Raw genomic sequence first — 16,370 nt, 5'->3', positions numbered from 1 at the left:
CGCACTGTATGTATCATCTATTTTATTCATTAGGTAATTTTAACAGTTTTACTGTTTATTGGTTACAGTGGTCATTTTGGTACGGTGCTAGGCCATATGTTTTATTGATGCATGTTTTCTTTTATGATTTTTTTGTTAATCGAAATAAGACATAAATAAACAAAGTGAAACTGATTAAGAACCACCAACCTAATATATTATGGGTAATATAGTTTTGTTTCCTTTCATCAAACACATTAGACTAACACATCGGAAATCATTGATTTTTAGCTTAAATGTTCAGGTCTGAAGACAGTGTTCTTTAGACCTGGAGTGAGGTGGTCGATATAGACTGGATCAAAGTAGGGTGCTTTGTATAACACTATAAATCAAGTTTTCTAGACAGGGGATGTGGATCCACTTTGCAAGATGTCAGAACCCGTTTTGACGGTCTCCTTCAAATGCACTTCTCATGCTGCTCTCCAGTTTCAGCTTTGTGCAAAATGATAGTTCGCACAGCTGGTAGCGATGGAGCTGGCTCCATCTAGAAGTATCCAGAACAGGGGCACAATGAATTATGAGGTTTCAACACCTTGCTGTCATCAGTCTATCAAAAGCAATAATTCGAGTTAAGTCCTTGCTAGAAAAAATCTCAACTTAAACTACTAAAACGGCAGTCCCACCCCTTCACATTCTACCTTTCTCCTACCAAATGGAAATGCCCTTGAAGAACAAACCTATAGCCCTTAGCTAATACAGTCCTCTTTAAATTTCTCCTTTCACTCGCCATCAGCCCCTACTGGAAAGCCTGGGTTCTCCATTCTCCAGCTACAGGGCTGCAGGCAATAGATTTCCACTGTCTAGGGGAAGCTGTCCTCACCAGTCCATCTTGTGCCAGGCTAAAACAAGGGGCATCCAAGATGAATTCCACTGGCCCCACTACTCAGATTATTACAACACAGTTCTACTGCCATATATGTGCAACACACATTGCACATACATGTGCTTGATATGCAAACGGGATGACAGTGCAAGGTTCTGGCTTCGCTTAAACTTTTCATGGGAGGAGGAAGTAGGCTCGCCTCTAACACAAGAGCAAAAGGTTCGGTCACCCTATAGATTCCAATAGCAAAATACACTGTGTCAGAACCACTTTCAATGGGCAACAGAGCAAGCGGGCAACAGAGAAAGCAGGAGTAACTGGGCCCACCCGTGGTGGCTGAGGCCTTTTACTCCAGATGTACTGGGTTCCGACCTACTATGGATCCTGATCAACAGGGTCAAGCACCCCTTCTGCATGTGACTCTGTTAGGTAGCATCAGACGAGTAGTCAAAGCTCCTTCAAGGAGAAATGCAGATACAGAACAGCAGAGCAGCGAGAACAATAAATCGATGTCCAGCCAAATACTTTTTAATACAAAAAAGTATTTTAATTCTTATTTTACACATGCTAAAGTAAACAACATTCAAACGCAATAACACAATTTTCCTTGAGGTCAGGGCTCTAGTACTTGTCAGGGCACTCCTTGACCAATTAAACAGTTCAACGGATTCAATGTTATTCCCCACTCACTGCTGACCACAGCCAGGAAATGTAAACTATTAGGCCATACTCAAGAATTGTATTCCCGCTTCTGACTCCTTTTGGAAGTTCAGTCACAAGTGTCTACGGGGATACGGTATCGATTGCAGTATGTCCCCCCGGGCATTAAAGGCCCAGTCCATCGCTTACCCACTCCGGTGGTGTGAAACCCCTCAGCGGAGCAGCAAAGTCCTGCACTGGATTGGCAAATTTGAGCTGCACGCGGTCACAAGGGCAGCACCCAGCATGCACAGGCTCTTTCCTCTGAGCCACGCTACCAGCTGGTTCTAGCGATCGGGATTGCTCCCACTCTGGTGATTGCACAGTAACGAATAGTTTCTTACAAGTCAGTGTAGTTTTGCAGCTTGAAGATCTTTCTGGATTCACTATGCTGTGCATTATTCTGCGGTCTGGTGGTTGGGTCCGGAATCGTAGTCTTTTCTTTCTTGCTTTTTTTTTTTCGTAGCCCAGGTGGGCGTCGATGTCCCACCTTCTGGTGTACTTCCTGTGACGTTGGCACGCTTCCTGCGGAAGCTCCCACCTTTGGGCGCCATCTTCGGATTCTTTTTTTCTTGTTTTTGTGTTCTGTTCGTGAATCCTTGGCAGTGTTTTCAAGTTCTTCCTTAAAGTAAATGATTTATCACTTGGTCTCTTAAAGTGTCTTTTTGTACAATATTCCTCTTGTATTTCCCACCTTCTTCTCCGGCCTCATCTTTCTGGCGGAGGTGGGTGGGTTCGCTAGTGAATCCAGAAAGATCTTCAAGCTGCAAAACTACACCGACAGGTTCGAAACTCTTCGTTTTGCAGCGTGGATCTTTCTGGATTCACTATGCTTTGCATAGACTTTGTAGTGGTTTGTTATGTTTGTGGCGGCTGGGTGGAAGATGAGCGTTGGTTGTTGAATATGTGTTGAAGCACTTTCTGTCCTACTTGTGCTTCCTTGTTCATTTGTAAATCTACACAGTAGGGCTTAGTGAACGTGTGCACTGAAACCATGTTGCCGCCAGGCATATGTCTTGAATTGGTGTGTTAGCCAGGAAGGCTATTGTTGCTCCCTTTTTTCTACTAGAGTGGGCTTGTGCCCCCTCTGTTAGTTCTTGCCCTGCCTGTTTGTGGCAGAATTGTATAATTTGTGCAATCCATCGTGCAATGGTGTCTTGTTACTGGTCTACCCAGGAAACTGGTTGCGAAGGACACAAAGAACTGCTTTGCTATCCTGTGCTCTTTCGTTCTTTCCATGTAATGCATTACTGCCCTTCTAGCGTCCAGAGTGTGCAGTGCCCTCTCCACGCTTGTGGATGGTTTCTGAAAGAAGCTCGGTATTTCTATTGTTTGGTTCATGTGAAACCTTGACACCACCTTTGGCATAAAGTGTGGGTCCGTTCTCCTTACCACCCTGTCGTGTATTTGGATGTAGGGTTCTTGGAGCGTCAGCGCTTGCAACTCTCTTACCCTGCGCAGCTAGGTGATTGCCACCAGAAAGGCTGTCTTCATTGTGAGCATTTGTAGTGAGGCCTTATGAATGGGCTTTCATAAGCTCTGTTAGGACTAAATTAAGGTTCCATGCCGGTGGCGGCATCCTTTCAGGTGATGCGATCCTTTTTGCCCCTTCCTGGAATCTCTTAACTACTTGTAATGTAAAGAAGCTCTTTCCTGTCTCTCCTCTTGTGTAGGCTACTATCGCTGCTAGGTGTACTCTTAGCGAGGATGAACTTAATTTTGCTTTCAGCAGGTATGTTAGATATTTAAGCACCGTTGATTCCCTTGTCATTTATTTGTGTAGCTTTTCCTTGCTGCACCCTTGTGTGAACCTATTCCATTTTGCCACATAGCACCTTCGTGTGGTAGGTCTCCTTGCCTCCCGTAGCACCCACAGAGTGCTCTCCAGTAGTCTTAGGTGTGCAAACTCTATGTCTTCAGGAGCCATGCATCTAGGCTGAGGCTCTCTGGCTCTGGGTGTAGTACTTCTCCGTTTTGCATGGAGAGTAAGTCTTTTCTTTTCCCGAACTTGTAGGGTGGTCCCTGTGCAATTTCCATTATTTGTGAGTACCAAATCTGCCTTGCCCACTGTGGTGCCACCAGGATCACTGTCATGTTGATAGTTCTGCACTTGCTAAGTACCCTGTGTATCAGTGGTATCGGGGGAAAAGCATAGGCAAATGTTTTTGACCAGCTTATCCATAGGGCATTCCCCTGGGATTGTTCCTCTGGTTGCCTGGATGCGAAGTATCTGCATTTTGCATTCTGGTGTGTTGCAAATAGGTCTATTGTTGGTATTCCCCACCTCCTAAATAGCCTTTACGTTTCCTGTGCATTGAGCTCCCACTCGTGGGATGCTGATGTCTGTCTGCTGAGCCGGTATGCTTCCACATTGTCCTTTCCTGGTAGGTATATGGCTAGTAGGTCTATTTTGAGTGGGATGGCCCATCTCCATATTTCCTGCGCTAGGTTGGATAGTGCGACTCTTTGTGTTCCTCCCGGTTTGTTGATGTAGAACATCGTTGTTGTGTTGTCTGTTTGTATCAACACTCTCTGGTTGTACAGTTGTTTCTGGAAGGTCTTCAGGGCGAGGAGCACGGTCTTTAGTTCCAGGTAGTTGATGTGTCTGATCGCATCTGCTGGAGTCCACAGACCCCTCACCTTGAGCTTGTTCATGTGTGCGCCCCATCCCATCTGGGATGAGTCTGTGGTGATGGTCACAACCACTAGATCTTCCCAACTTCCTGTAGCTTGTGACCATTGTTGTTGCAGCCATTCCTGGAATGGTCTCATGTGGAGTTGTATATTGGTGACCAGGTGTATGCAGGACGCCATCATCCCCATGATCTTGCTCGCTGTCCTCACGGTCAGAGCTCGCCCCTTCTGGTAGTGGCGTGTCTCCTTCGGCAGGGCCAGTGTTCTCTTGTCGCTGGGGAACACCTTGCTCTGTATGGTGTCGATCTGTGCGCCTAGGAAGATCTTCTCTTGCTCTGGTTCCATTGAGGATTTTCCCCAGTGTATGGAGAATCCCAGGTCTGTCCGTGTTTGTGACCCGCTGTGCGTGTTCCTTGCATGTCCTGTGGGAACTTGTTTTTATTAGCTGGTCGTCGAGGTAAGGGTATACATGAATCCCTTCCCTCTGTAGGTGCGCTGCCACGGCAGCAAGACATTTGGGGAAGACCCTTGGTGCGGATTTTAGTACAAAGGCTAGGGCTGTGAACTGGTAGTGCACTTTGTTGATAGCAAATCTTAGTAGATGTTTGTGCTGCCTGTTCATGGGAATGTGTAGGTAGGCATCTTTGAGGTCTATGGTGGACATGAAGTCTCAGTCCCTTATCCGAGGTATGACCTCTTGTAGGGATGTCATTTTGAATTTTTGTATCTTTATGTATTGGTTTAGGAACCTTAGATCCAGGATGGGTCTTAGCGTTTCGTCCACTTTTGGTACTAGGAAATAGTTTGAGTACACTCCCTTGTTCCTTTCTCTGAATGGTACCGGTTCGATGGCCTCCTTTTGGAGGAGTTCTTATTTATTTTATTATTTTAAACATTTATAAAGCGCGGCTGACACCTTGCAGGTTTCCTGGCGCTGGTGAATACTCTTAACTCAGGGGAACAGAAAGCGAGGAGCAGGTAAGAAGGGGTTGTAAGAAGGGGTTCTTGTGCCTCCTCTAGGAGTAGCGCTAGTTCTTTTGCTGAGTGTGCCTTTCTTTTTGGTTTTCTGTTTGGTGGCTTCTTTTCCAGTTCTATGCAGTATCCGAACTGTATGATGGTGAGTATCCATTTGTCTGTGGTTATTTTCTTCCATTCCTGGAAAAAATGTTTTAGCCTGCCTCCTACTGGTGCTACATGTTCGTTGGTGCTTAGTCTGTGTAACCCTCTTTTGTTGACCTTGTTGTGCCCCACCCTTAGAGGTGTTGTGTGGGTGGGCACGCTTGGTGGGACGGAGTCACATTGAGGTGGGTTGCTGGCCCCCTCTTCTTGTTTGCCTCGTCCAGTCGCCCTCCCGCGAAAGGACTGGTCCCGAGGCTGGTACTGCCAGGTTTGTTTTTGCTGGCCCTGCTGCGCTTGATTGTCGCCCTGGTAGGTCTGCTGGAATGTCTTGTGTGACATTCCCGTGTGGTTTCCCCCCCTTCCGTTTGGTCTCCGTGCTGGGGTACCCCTTCTCATTCCTCTGAATTGCAAGGCCCACATGGACCTTGCAGTTTCATTTTCTTTTTTGAGCTGGTTGAGTTTCTCATCCACCGGTTCCCCGTACAGTGTTTCTCCATTGAATGGGGTGCTCAGAATGTTGTTCTGTACTTCTGGCTTGAAGCCTGAGATCCTCAGCCAGGGATGCCTTCTTTCTGTGACCCCAATCATCATGAGCCTGCTGGATGTGTCTGCCCCATCCAAGGCTGATTTCAGGCATGAATTTGCTATATTCTTGCCTTCCTCCACCAGGTGTGACGCTCTTTGTTGGTATTGCTCAGAGAGGTGTTTCAGCAGCTGTCCGACCTCGTCCCAATGCTGGTATGCATGTCTGTTTAGTAGGGCATTAGAGTTTGTAATGCACAAGTGCACTGCTGCATTCCTCTGTACTTTCCTACCAGTTAGGTCCATCCTCCTACTTTATTTGTCTGGTGGTAGGCCTGAGGTTGTTGGAACGTTTGCCCTTTTCCTGGCTGTTGCCGCAATAATGGAGTCCGCCGTGACGGATCCCTGGATGTAGAGGGGGTGCTTGGAGGAGTGCTTGTATTTCTTCTCTGACCTAGGTGTGACAGACCTGCAGTTCGCTGGGTCCTTGAATGCCTCCCTCCCTTGGTCCAGGACACTTGGAAGCATGGGGAGGAATTGACTTCTTGTTTGAGTGGGCAGCAGTGTCTCTAAGAGGAAGCATGCCTTTGTTTTTTCTTCCTCCAGTTTGACTCCATAAGCTGTTGCCGCGTTCCTTATGACCATGTTGTAGACCCCAATGTCATCTGGCAGCAAAGTCCTCGAAGGGTACGTCTCCACGGCCTCTTCTGGGCTTTCGGTGTCGAGGTCCTGCCACTCCAGGTCCTGTGCCACTGAGGATGCCGAACTGAAACTCGTCCACTGGTCATCGTCGCCTTCCTCGTCGTAGTAGAGGCCCTCTTCCTCTAGGTGTTCCTGGGGCTCGGGAGTTTTCAGCGGTTCTTCGGCGTCGAACTCCTCTTCCTCCTCTATTTAGACGATCGTCGCAGAGGTTTCGACGGAATCATGAACCTTTTCATTTTTTCATCGAACTCTCTTTTCCTTTGCAGGATGTTATCCATGTCAGCCTCGAGCCTTCTCTTTTTTCTCTCCATTTCGGCGGCCTGTTCGGCGTCGAGTGTTTCGGCCAATCTCTTCCACGCAGTCGACGTCGAAGCAGCCTTCGGGTCCTTCTCCTTCGAAGTCGAGTGGTCTTTTTCGGGGACGTGCTTCGACGACCTTGGCTTTTCGCTGTCTGGGAGTCCTTTTCGAAGGATCCGCTGGGCTGTTTTGCGGCCGTCGAGATTTTCGGCGACAGTGCTCCCTTCGTGGACAGACTCTGTTTTTCGAGAGTCTGACTCAGGCTTTCGAGAGTCTGTCTGGGTTTTAGGGGGCGACGTCTCTCCTACCTCTTTAGAGGTTTTCTTATCTGTCTCTACGACCCTGTAGTCATCTGGTCCCTCTGCAGTGTTGTCCTCTTCGTCGCTGGAGAGGCCTAGGTCCCGAAGCGACAGAGGTTGGCCTTTGCCTTGCATGTTGTAGTTGGCTCTTCTCTGTCTCTCTCTAACCCTGAGGGTCTTTGGGGTGAAGGCTGAGCAGGCATTGCAATCCTTGCTCTTGTGGTCGACCGGTAGGCAGAGGTTGCAAACCGGGTGCTGGTCCTTCTGCGCGTATTTGTGGTGGCAGTTACGGCAGAATTTAAAAGGTGTTTTGTCCATTCCTGCGCTCAGGGGGCCCCCTGTGTGCGCATTCTCCGTTGGACGTTGAAGTTCTCGAAGTTCCCCTCCTTCTTCGTCGTCCCCGTTCAGTGATCTTGTTTCTCAGTGTCTTCTCTAATCCTTTCCGTGTAAAATACGGCTTTTTTCCTCTTCTTTCCTCCCAAAACTCTGGAGCCTCTCAGTGACGATCCAGACTCAACGGCGGAAAAAAGAATCTGAAGATGGCACCCAAAGGTGGGAGCTTCCGCAGGAAGCGTGCCGACGTCACAGGAAGTACACCAGAAGGTGGAACGTCGACGCCCACCTGGGATACGAAAAAAAAAAAACCTCCGATTCCGGACCAAACTACTATACTGCGGAATAATGCACAGCATAGTGAATCCAGAAAGATTCACGCTGCAAAAGTCACACTTCTGTCTGCGTGGGAGGGGTTTGATCTCATTGCTTCTAACGAGGCTCCAGTGATGTACTTTGCTCCTCAGACTTCTTTCAGTGCAGTTCACAGTATGTTAGTCGGACTCCCCTTCTTCAAAGCAGCACTTTCTCGGCCCCAGGGCTACAGCCCGAACCCTTGGGCTCAGCGTCTGACAGCCCCTCCTGGCATATGGGTTCGCTGCCACGAAACTTAAGTCCGGTCACGCTGACCTGGCATTGATGGCCATAGTGGCCTTTTCTCTGGCACTTAGAGCCACCCACAATGAGGTTGTGCAGCCTGGAGCCCTCCACACAAGCTTCCTTGGCTCAGTCCATGGCAGCCACTCTGGGCACACGAGTCACTGAATCAAACCAGCACACGAGCTATGGCCTGTTCGGTGCAAGAATGGATTCCTCACACCTTGCACAGGATGTCCTCCCGATAGGGCTCCCCGCTGGACCTTTCCCCTCCCAACAGATGACAAATGTTGGGGTCTCAAATTCCATTACTTATAGTCCTTTTCCAGACACACAATGTAATTTAGTGTCTGAGTTTTAGAAGTTTCATGTTGGGGTTCTGATTTTTCTAAATGGACATCTTTCCCCTTTCTTCTTCCTCCTGAGGGATGTCTGTCACAGCAGGAAGAGCTCCGAAGCAGACTAATCCACAAGATGCATGGGAGTGACCAGAATTCACACCTAGATGTCAGCCACAGTGATTTGTGTATCAAAAGGTTAATCGTGGGCTCCCTGCCCTACTCTTTACGATTCCATTATCAGCCCAATCTCGCTCTTCCTGAGATGCGTCCATGCCTTTCCTTGTGATCTATCATTGAACCAAAGAGCCCTTTGAAATGCACAGAGAGCCTGGCTCTGTCATCCTCCAGTGCATGTCCTTCCCAGCTTACAGGAATACAGCAATACACAAATCTGTGTGGACGGATTCCTCTGCTACTCATGTTTTCCACCAGGCAGGCCGGGGCTTCCCAAAATGGAACCCAAGGTCCTCCATTTAATGTACCAGTGCAGGCACACTTGAACTCAGTGTGCATCCATAGCACACTTACTGCACAGCACTGTTATCCTCATGAATTATGCCACCACAAGTAGAACATGCAGCAAAGGCATTGTTTGTGCACACTGTTCGTACTGCAGTCCTTCTATATTGTACCAGTGTGTGTTATTTCATAAACACACACTGCCAGCATACACACATTTACCTTGTGCGCACTGTACCACACTTCACCCCTTGTGTAGTGTACTTCTTGCGAGCACGCATACACTCAGTACTTTTCCATCACGGATGTCTTTCCAAATCTACCTGATGTAGGCCAGGAGTGAGTTAAGCACACAGCAATGGAACTTCTAGAGAATGAAGTGAGCCTGTAGGCCTCACTCCAGTGACACGGGGTAAAAAGGTCCTGTGCACTAACACTGATCACAACATGGTATGCTAGCACCAATACACTTGTGCTTCTTAACTCCTGGTGAAGGCAGTAGCCTTCCACCACTATGAGGGCAATGCTTTGGGCGCCCCTCCCGGTCCAACAAGGCCTCAATCTGTGAGGCAGGCCTAGGTCTTGGCACACACGCATTATCCAGGTTCGCCTATGACAGAAAAAAATAAAAATCAACATTAGGGATCCAGACATCCGTACAGTTCGGCACTTAGGGCAGGGGTACACGGCTCTTACTATGCAGCAGACTTTTCCATCCCAACACACTGCCACCACCACTTTCTGTGATGCACCCAGGGCACGGACATTAGTACAGTGCCCAATATGATGGCGTACTTGGTGCACACCTCCATGTCACAGAACAGGTTCTGGGCCTCTTTTCATAAGGGACGGACCTGGGTCCTCTCTTCACACTCTAGATTAGTGTGACACCAGGGCCAAAATAAAAGTCAGGATACTAGTGTCACATGCAGGAGACATTCATGCCCTAAAACCAATCATCTTGTTTCGTCTATTATCAATCAATCATTACATTTCTAAAGCACGCTACATATCCGTGAGGGTCTCAAGGCGCTAGGGGGGGCGCTACTGATCAAAGAGCCAGGTCTTAAGGAGTCTTCTGAAGGCCAGAAGGTCCTGAGTCGGTCGTAGGTTGGTTGGGAGAGTGTTCCAGGTCTTGGCCGCGAGGTAGGAGAAGGATCTTCCGCGGCAGTGGTTTTCCGGATACAAGGGACTGAGGCGAGGGTGAGGTTGGCTGATCGGAGGCTTCGGGAGGGGGTGTGGAAGCTGAGTCGGTTGTTGAGGTAGGTAGGTCCGGTTTTATGAAGTACTTTGTGTGCGTGGATGAGGAGCATGATTGTGATCCTCTTGTTGACGGGGAGCCAGTGCAGGCCTCTCAGGTGGGGTGTGATGTGGCTGCGGCGGGGAACGTCGAGGATTAGTCGAGCTGAGGCGTTCTGGACTCTTTGTAGTCGTCTCAGGAGCTTGTTTGTTGTTCCTGAGTAGAGGGCGTTCCCGTAGTTGAGTCGGCTGGTGACGAGGGCCGGCGTCCTGGAGGCGTGTTGATAGGGTGCAGTGGCAGATTGTCAAAGGCTGCTGATACGTCCAGGAGGATGAGGGCGGCTGTTTCTCCTTTGTCCATCAAGGTCTTGATGTCATCAGTGGCGGCGATGAGGGCGGTCTCGGTGCTGTGGTTGCTGCGAAAACCGGATTGGGAGGGGTCCAGGATATGGTTGTCTTCAAGGTAGCGGGTTAGCTGTTTGTTGACGATCTTCTCTATTACTTTCGCCGGGAATGGGAGCAGGATGATGGGCCGGACGTTCTTGAGGTCCTTGGGGTCCGCTTTGGGCTTCTTCAGTAGGGCGTTGATCTCGGCATGCTTCCAGATTTCCGGGAAGGTGGCTGTCTCGAAGGACCAGTTGATGATTTTCCAGAGGTGGGGCGCGATGGTAGTGCTGGCCTTGTTGAAGACGTGGTGAGGGCAGGGGTCTGATGGGGATCTGGAGTGGATGGAGTTCATGGTTTTGATGGTGTCTTCGTAGCTGATGCTGGACCAAGTGGTCAGGCGGCTGGTGCGGGTGGTAGTCGCGGGGCGGTGGACTCTGTGGTGGGTGCGGAGGTGTCGGAGCCGAAGTGGTCGTGGATGTCGGTGATCTTGCGGTGAAAGAAGGTGGCCAGGGAGTCGCACAGGTCTTGTGATGGTGGGATGTCGTTGGTGTTGGAGCTGGGGTTGGAGAGTTCTTTCACGATGCTGAAGAGCTCTTTGATGTTGTGTGCGTTGTTGTCTAGGCGGTCCTTGAAGGTGGTCCTCTTGGCGGTCCGGATGAGTTGGTGGTGTCTGCAGGTGGCGCTCTTAAGGGCTGTGTGGCTGTCTGGTGTACGGTCGTGGAGCCATTTCTTCTCCAGCTTCCGACAGGTGTGCTTGAAGGTCCGGAGGTCTTCAGTGAACCAGGTGGCTTTCTTATTGGTGTGGTTGGTTGTGGAGGTATTGAGAGGGGCAAGGGTGTTGGCGCAGTCGCCGATCCACTGTGTGAGGTTGGTTGCGGCGGAGTCTGGGTCGGTGGGTGGTCTCCGGGCGAGGGTGGTCGTCAGTTGGTCCTCGGTGACCTTGCCCCAGCAGCGGCGTGGCAGCTGTTGGGTGCGGTGGTTTGTGGTGGGTTTCCTGAAGGTGAAGTGGACGCATCTGTGGTCGGTCCAGTGGGGTTTGGCGGTGTGGTTGAAGGAGACGTGGGGGCTTGCGGAGAAGATGGGGGTCCAGTGTGTGTCTGGCGGCCTGGGTGGGTGTCGTCACGAGCTGTTTGAGTCCGAGGTTGGCCAGGTTGCCGGTCAGGGTGGTGGAGTTGGCGTCGTTTGAGGTGGAAGATCAGGTCCCCGAGGAGGATGTAATCCGTGGAGGCGAGGGCGTGGGTGCCGATGAGGTCGGCCATGGCGTTGCTGAACTGTGGTCGGGGTCCGGGAGGTCTGTAGATGAGTGTTCCTCTGAGGGTCATGTTGGGGTTGGTGTGAATCTGGAAGTGCATGTGCTCGGCGGTGGTGTGGGTGTCGTCTGTGTTAGTTGAGATTCTGATGAAGTCTTTGTGGACGATCGCGATTCCACCTCCTACTCCATTGTCGCGGTCTCTGCTGGAGATCTTGTACCCCTGTGGGATGGCAATGGCGATGTCTGGGGCAGAGGTGGCGTTCAGCCAGGTCTCCGTCAGGAAGGTGACGTCGGGGGCGGTGGAGTCTAGGAGGTCCCAGAGTTCGATGGCGTGCTTGTGAGCGGAGCGGGTGTTGAGGAGGATGCAGCAGAGGTGGTTGGGTTCTTTAGCTGGTGTTTTTGTGGGCTGGATGCTGGTGTAGCTGCAGTTGCAGTAGGTGAAGGGTCCTTGGGCGCGTTTCGGGGTGGCTCTATAGCCGGGGTGGGCTCGTCCGGTGTTGCGTGCACGGAGGGTGCTGGAGTCGTAGTGCAGTCTGGCGTGGCGGGGGCGATAGGGTCCAGGGGTTCTGGCGCTGGGCACGGTCCAGGCACAGCGCGCCCGCTGTGCGCTTCCGCGCGGTCTCCTCCATATATGGCGAAGTGGGAGGGAGGAGCAGCTGGGAGGCTGGAGCGGGGCAGCGAATGGGCGTCGGGGAAGCTGGTACAGAAGGAAAAGGGGCGGGGCCGCCGGCGCACAAAGCGGGAAAACAATCACGGGCAGACAATCACAGGCAGAGCAAAAAATAAACAAATAAACAAGATACAGGCAGAACAACAGTGGGCACAACCAAACGCAAGGGGCACAGAGCAGCAAACTCAGAATACTTAGGGCGCAGGAGCAGAGTCCAACAGGCGGAAGCGGCGGTGAAGTCCTGGAGACACCCGGGGGGCCGTGCGGTGCGTGGAGCGGCCGGCCCTGCGAGCAGGGTCAGAGGTCTGGTTCAGACACAAGACTGCAGGTACCACCAAGACAGCAGCGGTGCAACCTTTATTCAAACTAAGAAAATCGACAACATGGGTTGTAGCAGGTTAACAGCTCAACTTGAACTCCCACACATATGGTGCATCTCAAGGTACAGCAGTACAAGATTTACACACAGATACCCTGTTAGAACATGTGCAGTACGTAATGCAACTTCCCCCACATATAGTCAAAGTATTTTTATAGGCCACAGCTGTGCAAGCTTCCCTGAATAGCATACAACACAGGTTCATAATTGATAGTTTACCTGCCTCAAAGTTGTAAGTTATGATCAAGCTCAAATGGTAACTTTTGTGATAAGTCGTGTAAGTACCAAGTTCCGTTAAAATTATAAATTCTTTGCTTGGTAGTGTCGATATAGTGGAGAGTTAAATGCTGTAAGGACTTTGATCCCCTTACCAGAAAGGTGCATAGATTTCTAAGGAGAGATTTAACTTTTGAAGCAGCGTGCCCCAGGTAGCTTTATCATTCTTGCATCTTCCCAGCTTCTAACTTCCCCAGTGGAATGCTCCTCTGTTTTTAGTCCTCTGTCCCGCTGCAGGATGTTCCCATATCGAAGTTACAGGATGGTTAGGTAGGCTGGAGACGGAGCCAGTTTGTTCCTACTCCCGTTCCCAATTCTGATGGAAGGATGCAGCAAAACTGGAGGGAATGGGTCTGCTGATGCTGCTGATCCCGGATCTCCCCAACAATTTCCATTCTAGCAAGGCTCATGGGTGAGGGGTTTCTTCCCGCAGGAGACTGGGCACCAGACAAAGCCAAGGAGCCATTACTTCTATAGCATGTGGTCCTAGACAGGGGTAGCGGGAGTTGGAGGGCAAGACCAGAACCCAGGTCACCAACACTGTTCACAGCATTAATGGACACTGTGCAGACCTTAAGACAGACACTGCACGCCTTTTCTCAGCTCCAAGGTGGTCAGCAAGATCAGCACAGATGCGCTATTCTCCATCCCAGGACATGATGGAGACGCCCCTCCAAAGTTTGGGTATCTTTCATGCAGAAACAGACCCAGTATGCTGGCAGGTGTTTCTTCTGGGTGGGCTGAAGCATTAATTTATGCCCTACTCTGGAATCAACCCAGGTCAACTTAGTCTTCATCCTTTCACACACAGAAACTGAGAGGGGAGGTTACATGCTGCCATATCTAGTCTGTACTGAGAGTACAAGCGGTTTTGTATTTTCAAGCTACATTCAGAACTTTTCTGTCACCGGAGATTATAAGAACTTGATGACTCAAACACACCCAACACTCACACCCACCTGTACTTAAACACCCTGGGGGAAATCCTGCTTCACCAAACCGAAAGGAATGAGGAGGGGTGGGGTTCTATCCACACTCACTGATGGACGACCAGCCAGAGGTTTAGACCCTAAAACAAAGAATTGCTGCTTTTGAACTGTGCTCTTACATGGTTTACTGCACACCGACTTGCGTTTGCTGTTTATCCCTTTCATCCTGACTTCCAGCAACCACGCAGGAGCCACAAGAGGTCCTACCAAGCTAGGGTGTAACCTACAAAGTCTCTCCAAAATTTCATCCAGAGTACCCCCGGCTTCTCCTGGTGCCAGTCCAGTCATACAGGGCTCATCAGCTTCACTATTCATCAGAACCCAGAGTGCACCTATACCAGTTTACTTTCTGATTTTTTAGCCAGGGGTACCAAAGCCTTACAGTCTAGGCTAGGGTATCTTACTATTGAGCCCAGAAACTCTCACAATTCGGTGGCATCACCTAAGCACAGAAAGAGACCTACCTTTGTGCCTAACAGTGTACCTCCAAGCGACCAAAGATGACAAATCAAACATGTGAGGACAGGCATTTTGTGAGAAAGCACTATACCTTCACACACCGATATAGAAATAAATATTATGCTTGCTTAACAAAGTTTAAATGGAAAAAGGTCCAGCCACAACAAAAGCAAACATCTGTTTATGTTTTTATTTCGAAGAATGAACCACATTAATGGGTTTCTATGGTCGCACCAGTACAGTTTAACCAATACATATATACATGAATCTTGCACACTGAATTTAGATCGGCCACTTCCACTGGTTAGCTGGAGGTTCTTCAATTAGGGGCTCCCAGGGTTTCCATTCTTTCATTTGTCGTGCCAATGAGAGTTCATGCTCAGCCTGTTGACAAAATCATGAATATGAAATAAATTTAATGCACTTTTATTTTTAGAATGCATTTCTTAGAAATGAGTTTTAAAAAAAAACAGTCCACCATACCTCAATACTTGACTAATATGTACAAGAACAGAACACCCTCATTGGGGCTCAGATTAAGTGTGCCACACTCAATGCATACAGTGATTTTATTAACATGCAAAAAATAATAATCCTCTGATTACTGAATTTCAATTAAGACACCAAATTTCACAAATGCTCCCAGTGAATGTGCCCTAGAGGCTGGATGATGTTCTTTAGAAGGGTCCCTAATGTTCCTCTAACTGAGAAGCAACAACCCTTTTCATGATTTTAACCAGGAATGGAGCATTATGATGTAACCCATAATTGGACAGATATGAACCACTTAGATTAGATTAAGTTCCGCTCGAATACCAAGGAGCCTATTTGGTAAATCGTCCATGCATAGTTTCCATTTCGAAAGAGTGAGATGCATTAACATCAGTTTAGGGTAGAGTGGTAATTAAAGAGTAAACTCTGGAAAATATTAAATGGAATATTCTTAAGAGTCCTGAGCTTGTATTTTTCAGGTTTAACTTGACTGCAATTCAAACGGAATTCTCCAAGGAGCGAGAAAAATCACAAAATTGTCAGTCAATAGTCAGTTAAGGCAAGAGGGCACATGGCAGCCTGGAGAAATTGCGAAGTAGTTCAGGGAGATTAGAATTTGTTCGTAGCTCAAAACAGCAATAGGTCTTGTTGGAGTTTGGGGATTTTAAAACAATTTTAACAACATTTTTCGAGAAGCTAGCATTTTTTTTATTATTAATATTTGTATATACTGTATACATTCACAAATACTGTGCAGGGTTAGCCACACCTGGCATAGGCCACTCGTACAATGCTGTATATGTGGTGACTCTCTTGCTGGTTAGATTTTGATAGAGAAGGAGATGTAAGGAGGAAAGGACAGAAAAGTTAGAGATGAAAGAAAAAAGGGGGATAGGACAGGCATATAGAGAGGTACACTTTCTTGGTTTAACATTAGCATCCGTTATATCTACTGCATTTCGCTTTATCCCAAATCGAGGTTATTGAGTTATTCTTCGAGCCCACCCAGGTCCTGGCTTGTGCTGTGCCTTTGGGCTGTGGGTCGGTACAATGGAAGTGAGGGCCAGTTGATTATTGAGGTGTGTAGGGGTCTAGGCACCTGTCCAGAGCTTCCCACAGTCCCCTTGAGGACGCTTTCCAAGGCGAGTACTGCAGCGCCATGCGGTCGGCTCCTCTGAGGTGAGTGACCCAGCTGATCCATCCTTTGTAGCTAGTTTTGTTTGTGTCTTTCCAGTTGGTTAGCACTAGTTTAACTGCAGGTCCACTAATTCTGTATCTCTCTCAGAGAGATCAGTTCGTGCGGCAAGAAGGCTAGCAGTTTTTTAGACCGAGAGCTGCTCTGGGAATATCCTACAAACTTTTG

The 16,370-nt window shown here is 49.0% G+C and overlaps 1 protein-coding gene across 1 annotated transcript in view; it reads right to left on the bottom strand.

Moving 5' to 3' along the window:
* Positions 1–14,686: 14,686 nt before the first annotated feature.
* Positions 14,687–16,370, bottom strand: part of NDUFA5 (NADH:ubiquinone oxidoreductase subunit A5) — a 155,607-nt gene continuing 153,923 nt past the window's right edge. Inside the window, exon 5 of the mRNA XM_086936556.1 lies at positions 14,687–14,899. Coding sequence (XP_086792682.1) covers positions 14,798–14,899 — 102 coding nt within the window. The 3' untranslated portion in view covers positions 14,687–14,797. The remainder of the gene's footprint in view (positions 14,900–16,370) is intronic.

This window comes from Lissotriton vulgaris, chromosome 1_1, assembly GCF_964263255.1.
Source record: "Lissotriton vulgaris chromosome 1_1, aLisVul1.2, whole genome shotgun sequence".
NCBI classification, from domain to species: domain Eukaryota; kingdom Metazoa; phylum Chordata; class Amphibia; order Caudata; family Salamandridae; genus Lissotriton; species Lissotriton vulgaris.
The sequence above is the reverse complement of the archived record's forward strand: the minus strand, read 5'-3'. Positions and strand labels throughout refer to the sequence as shown.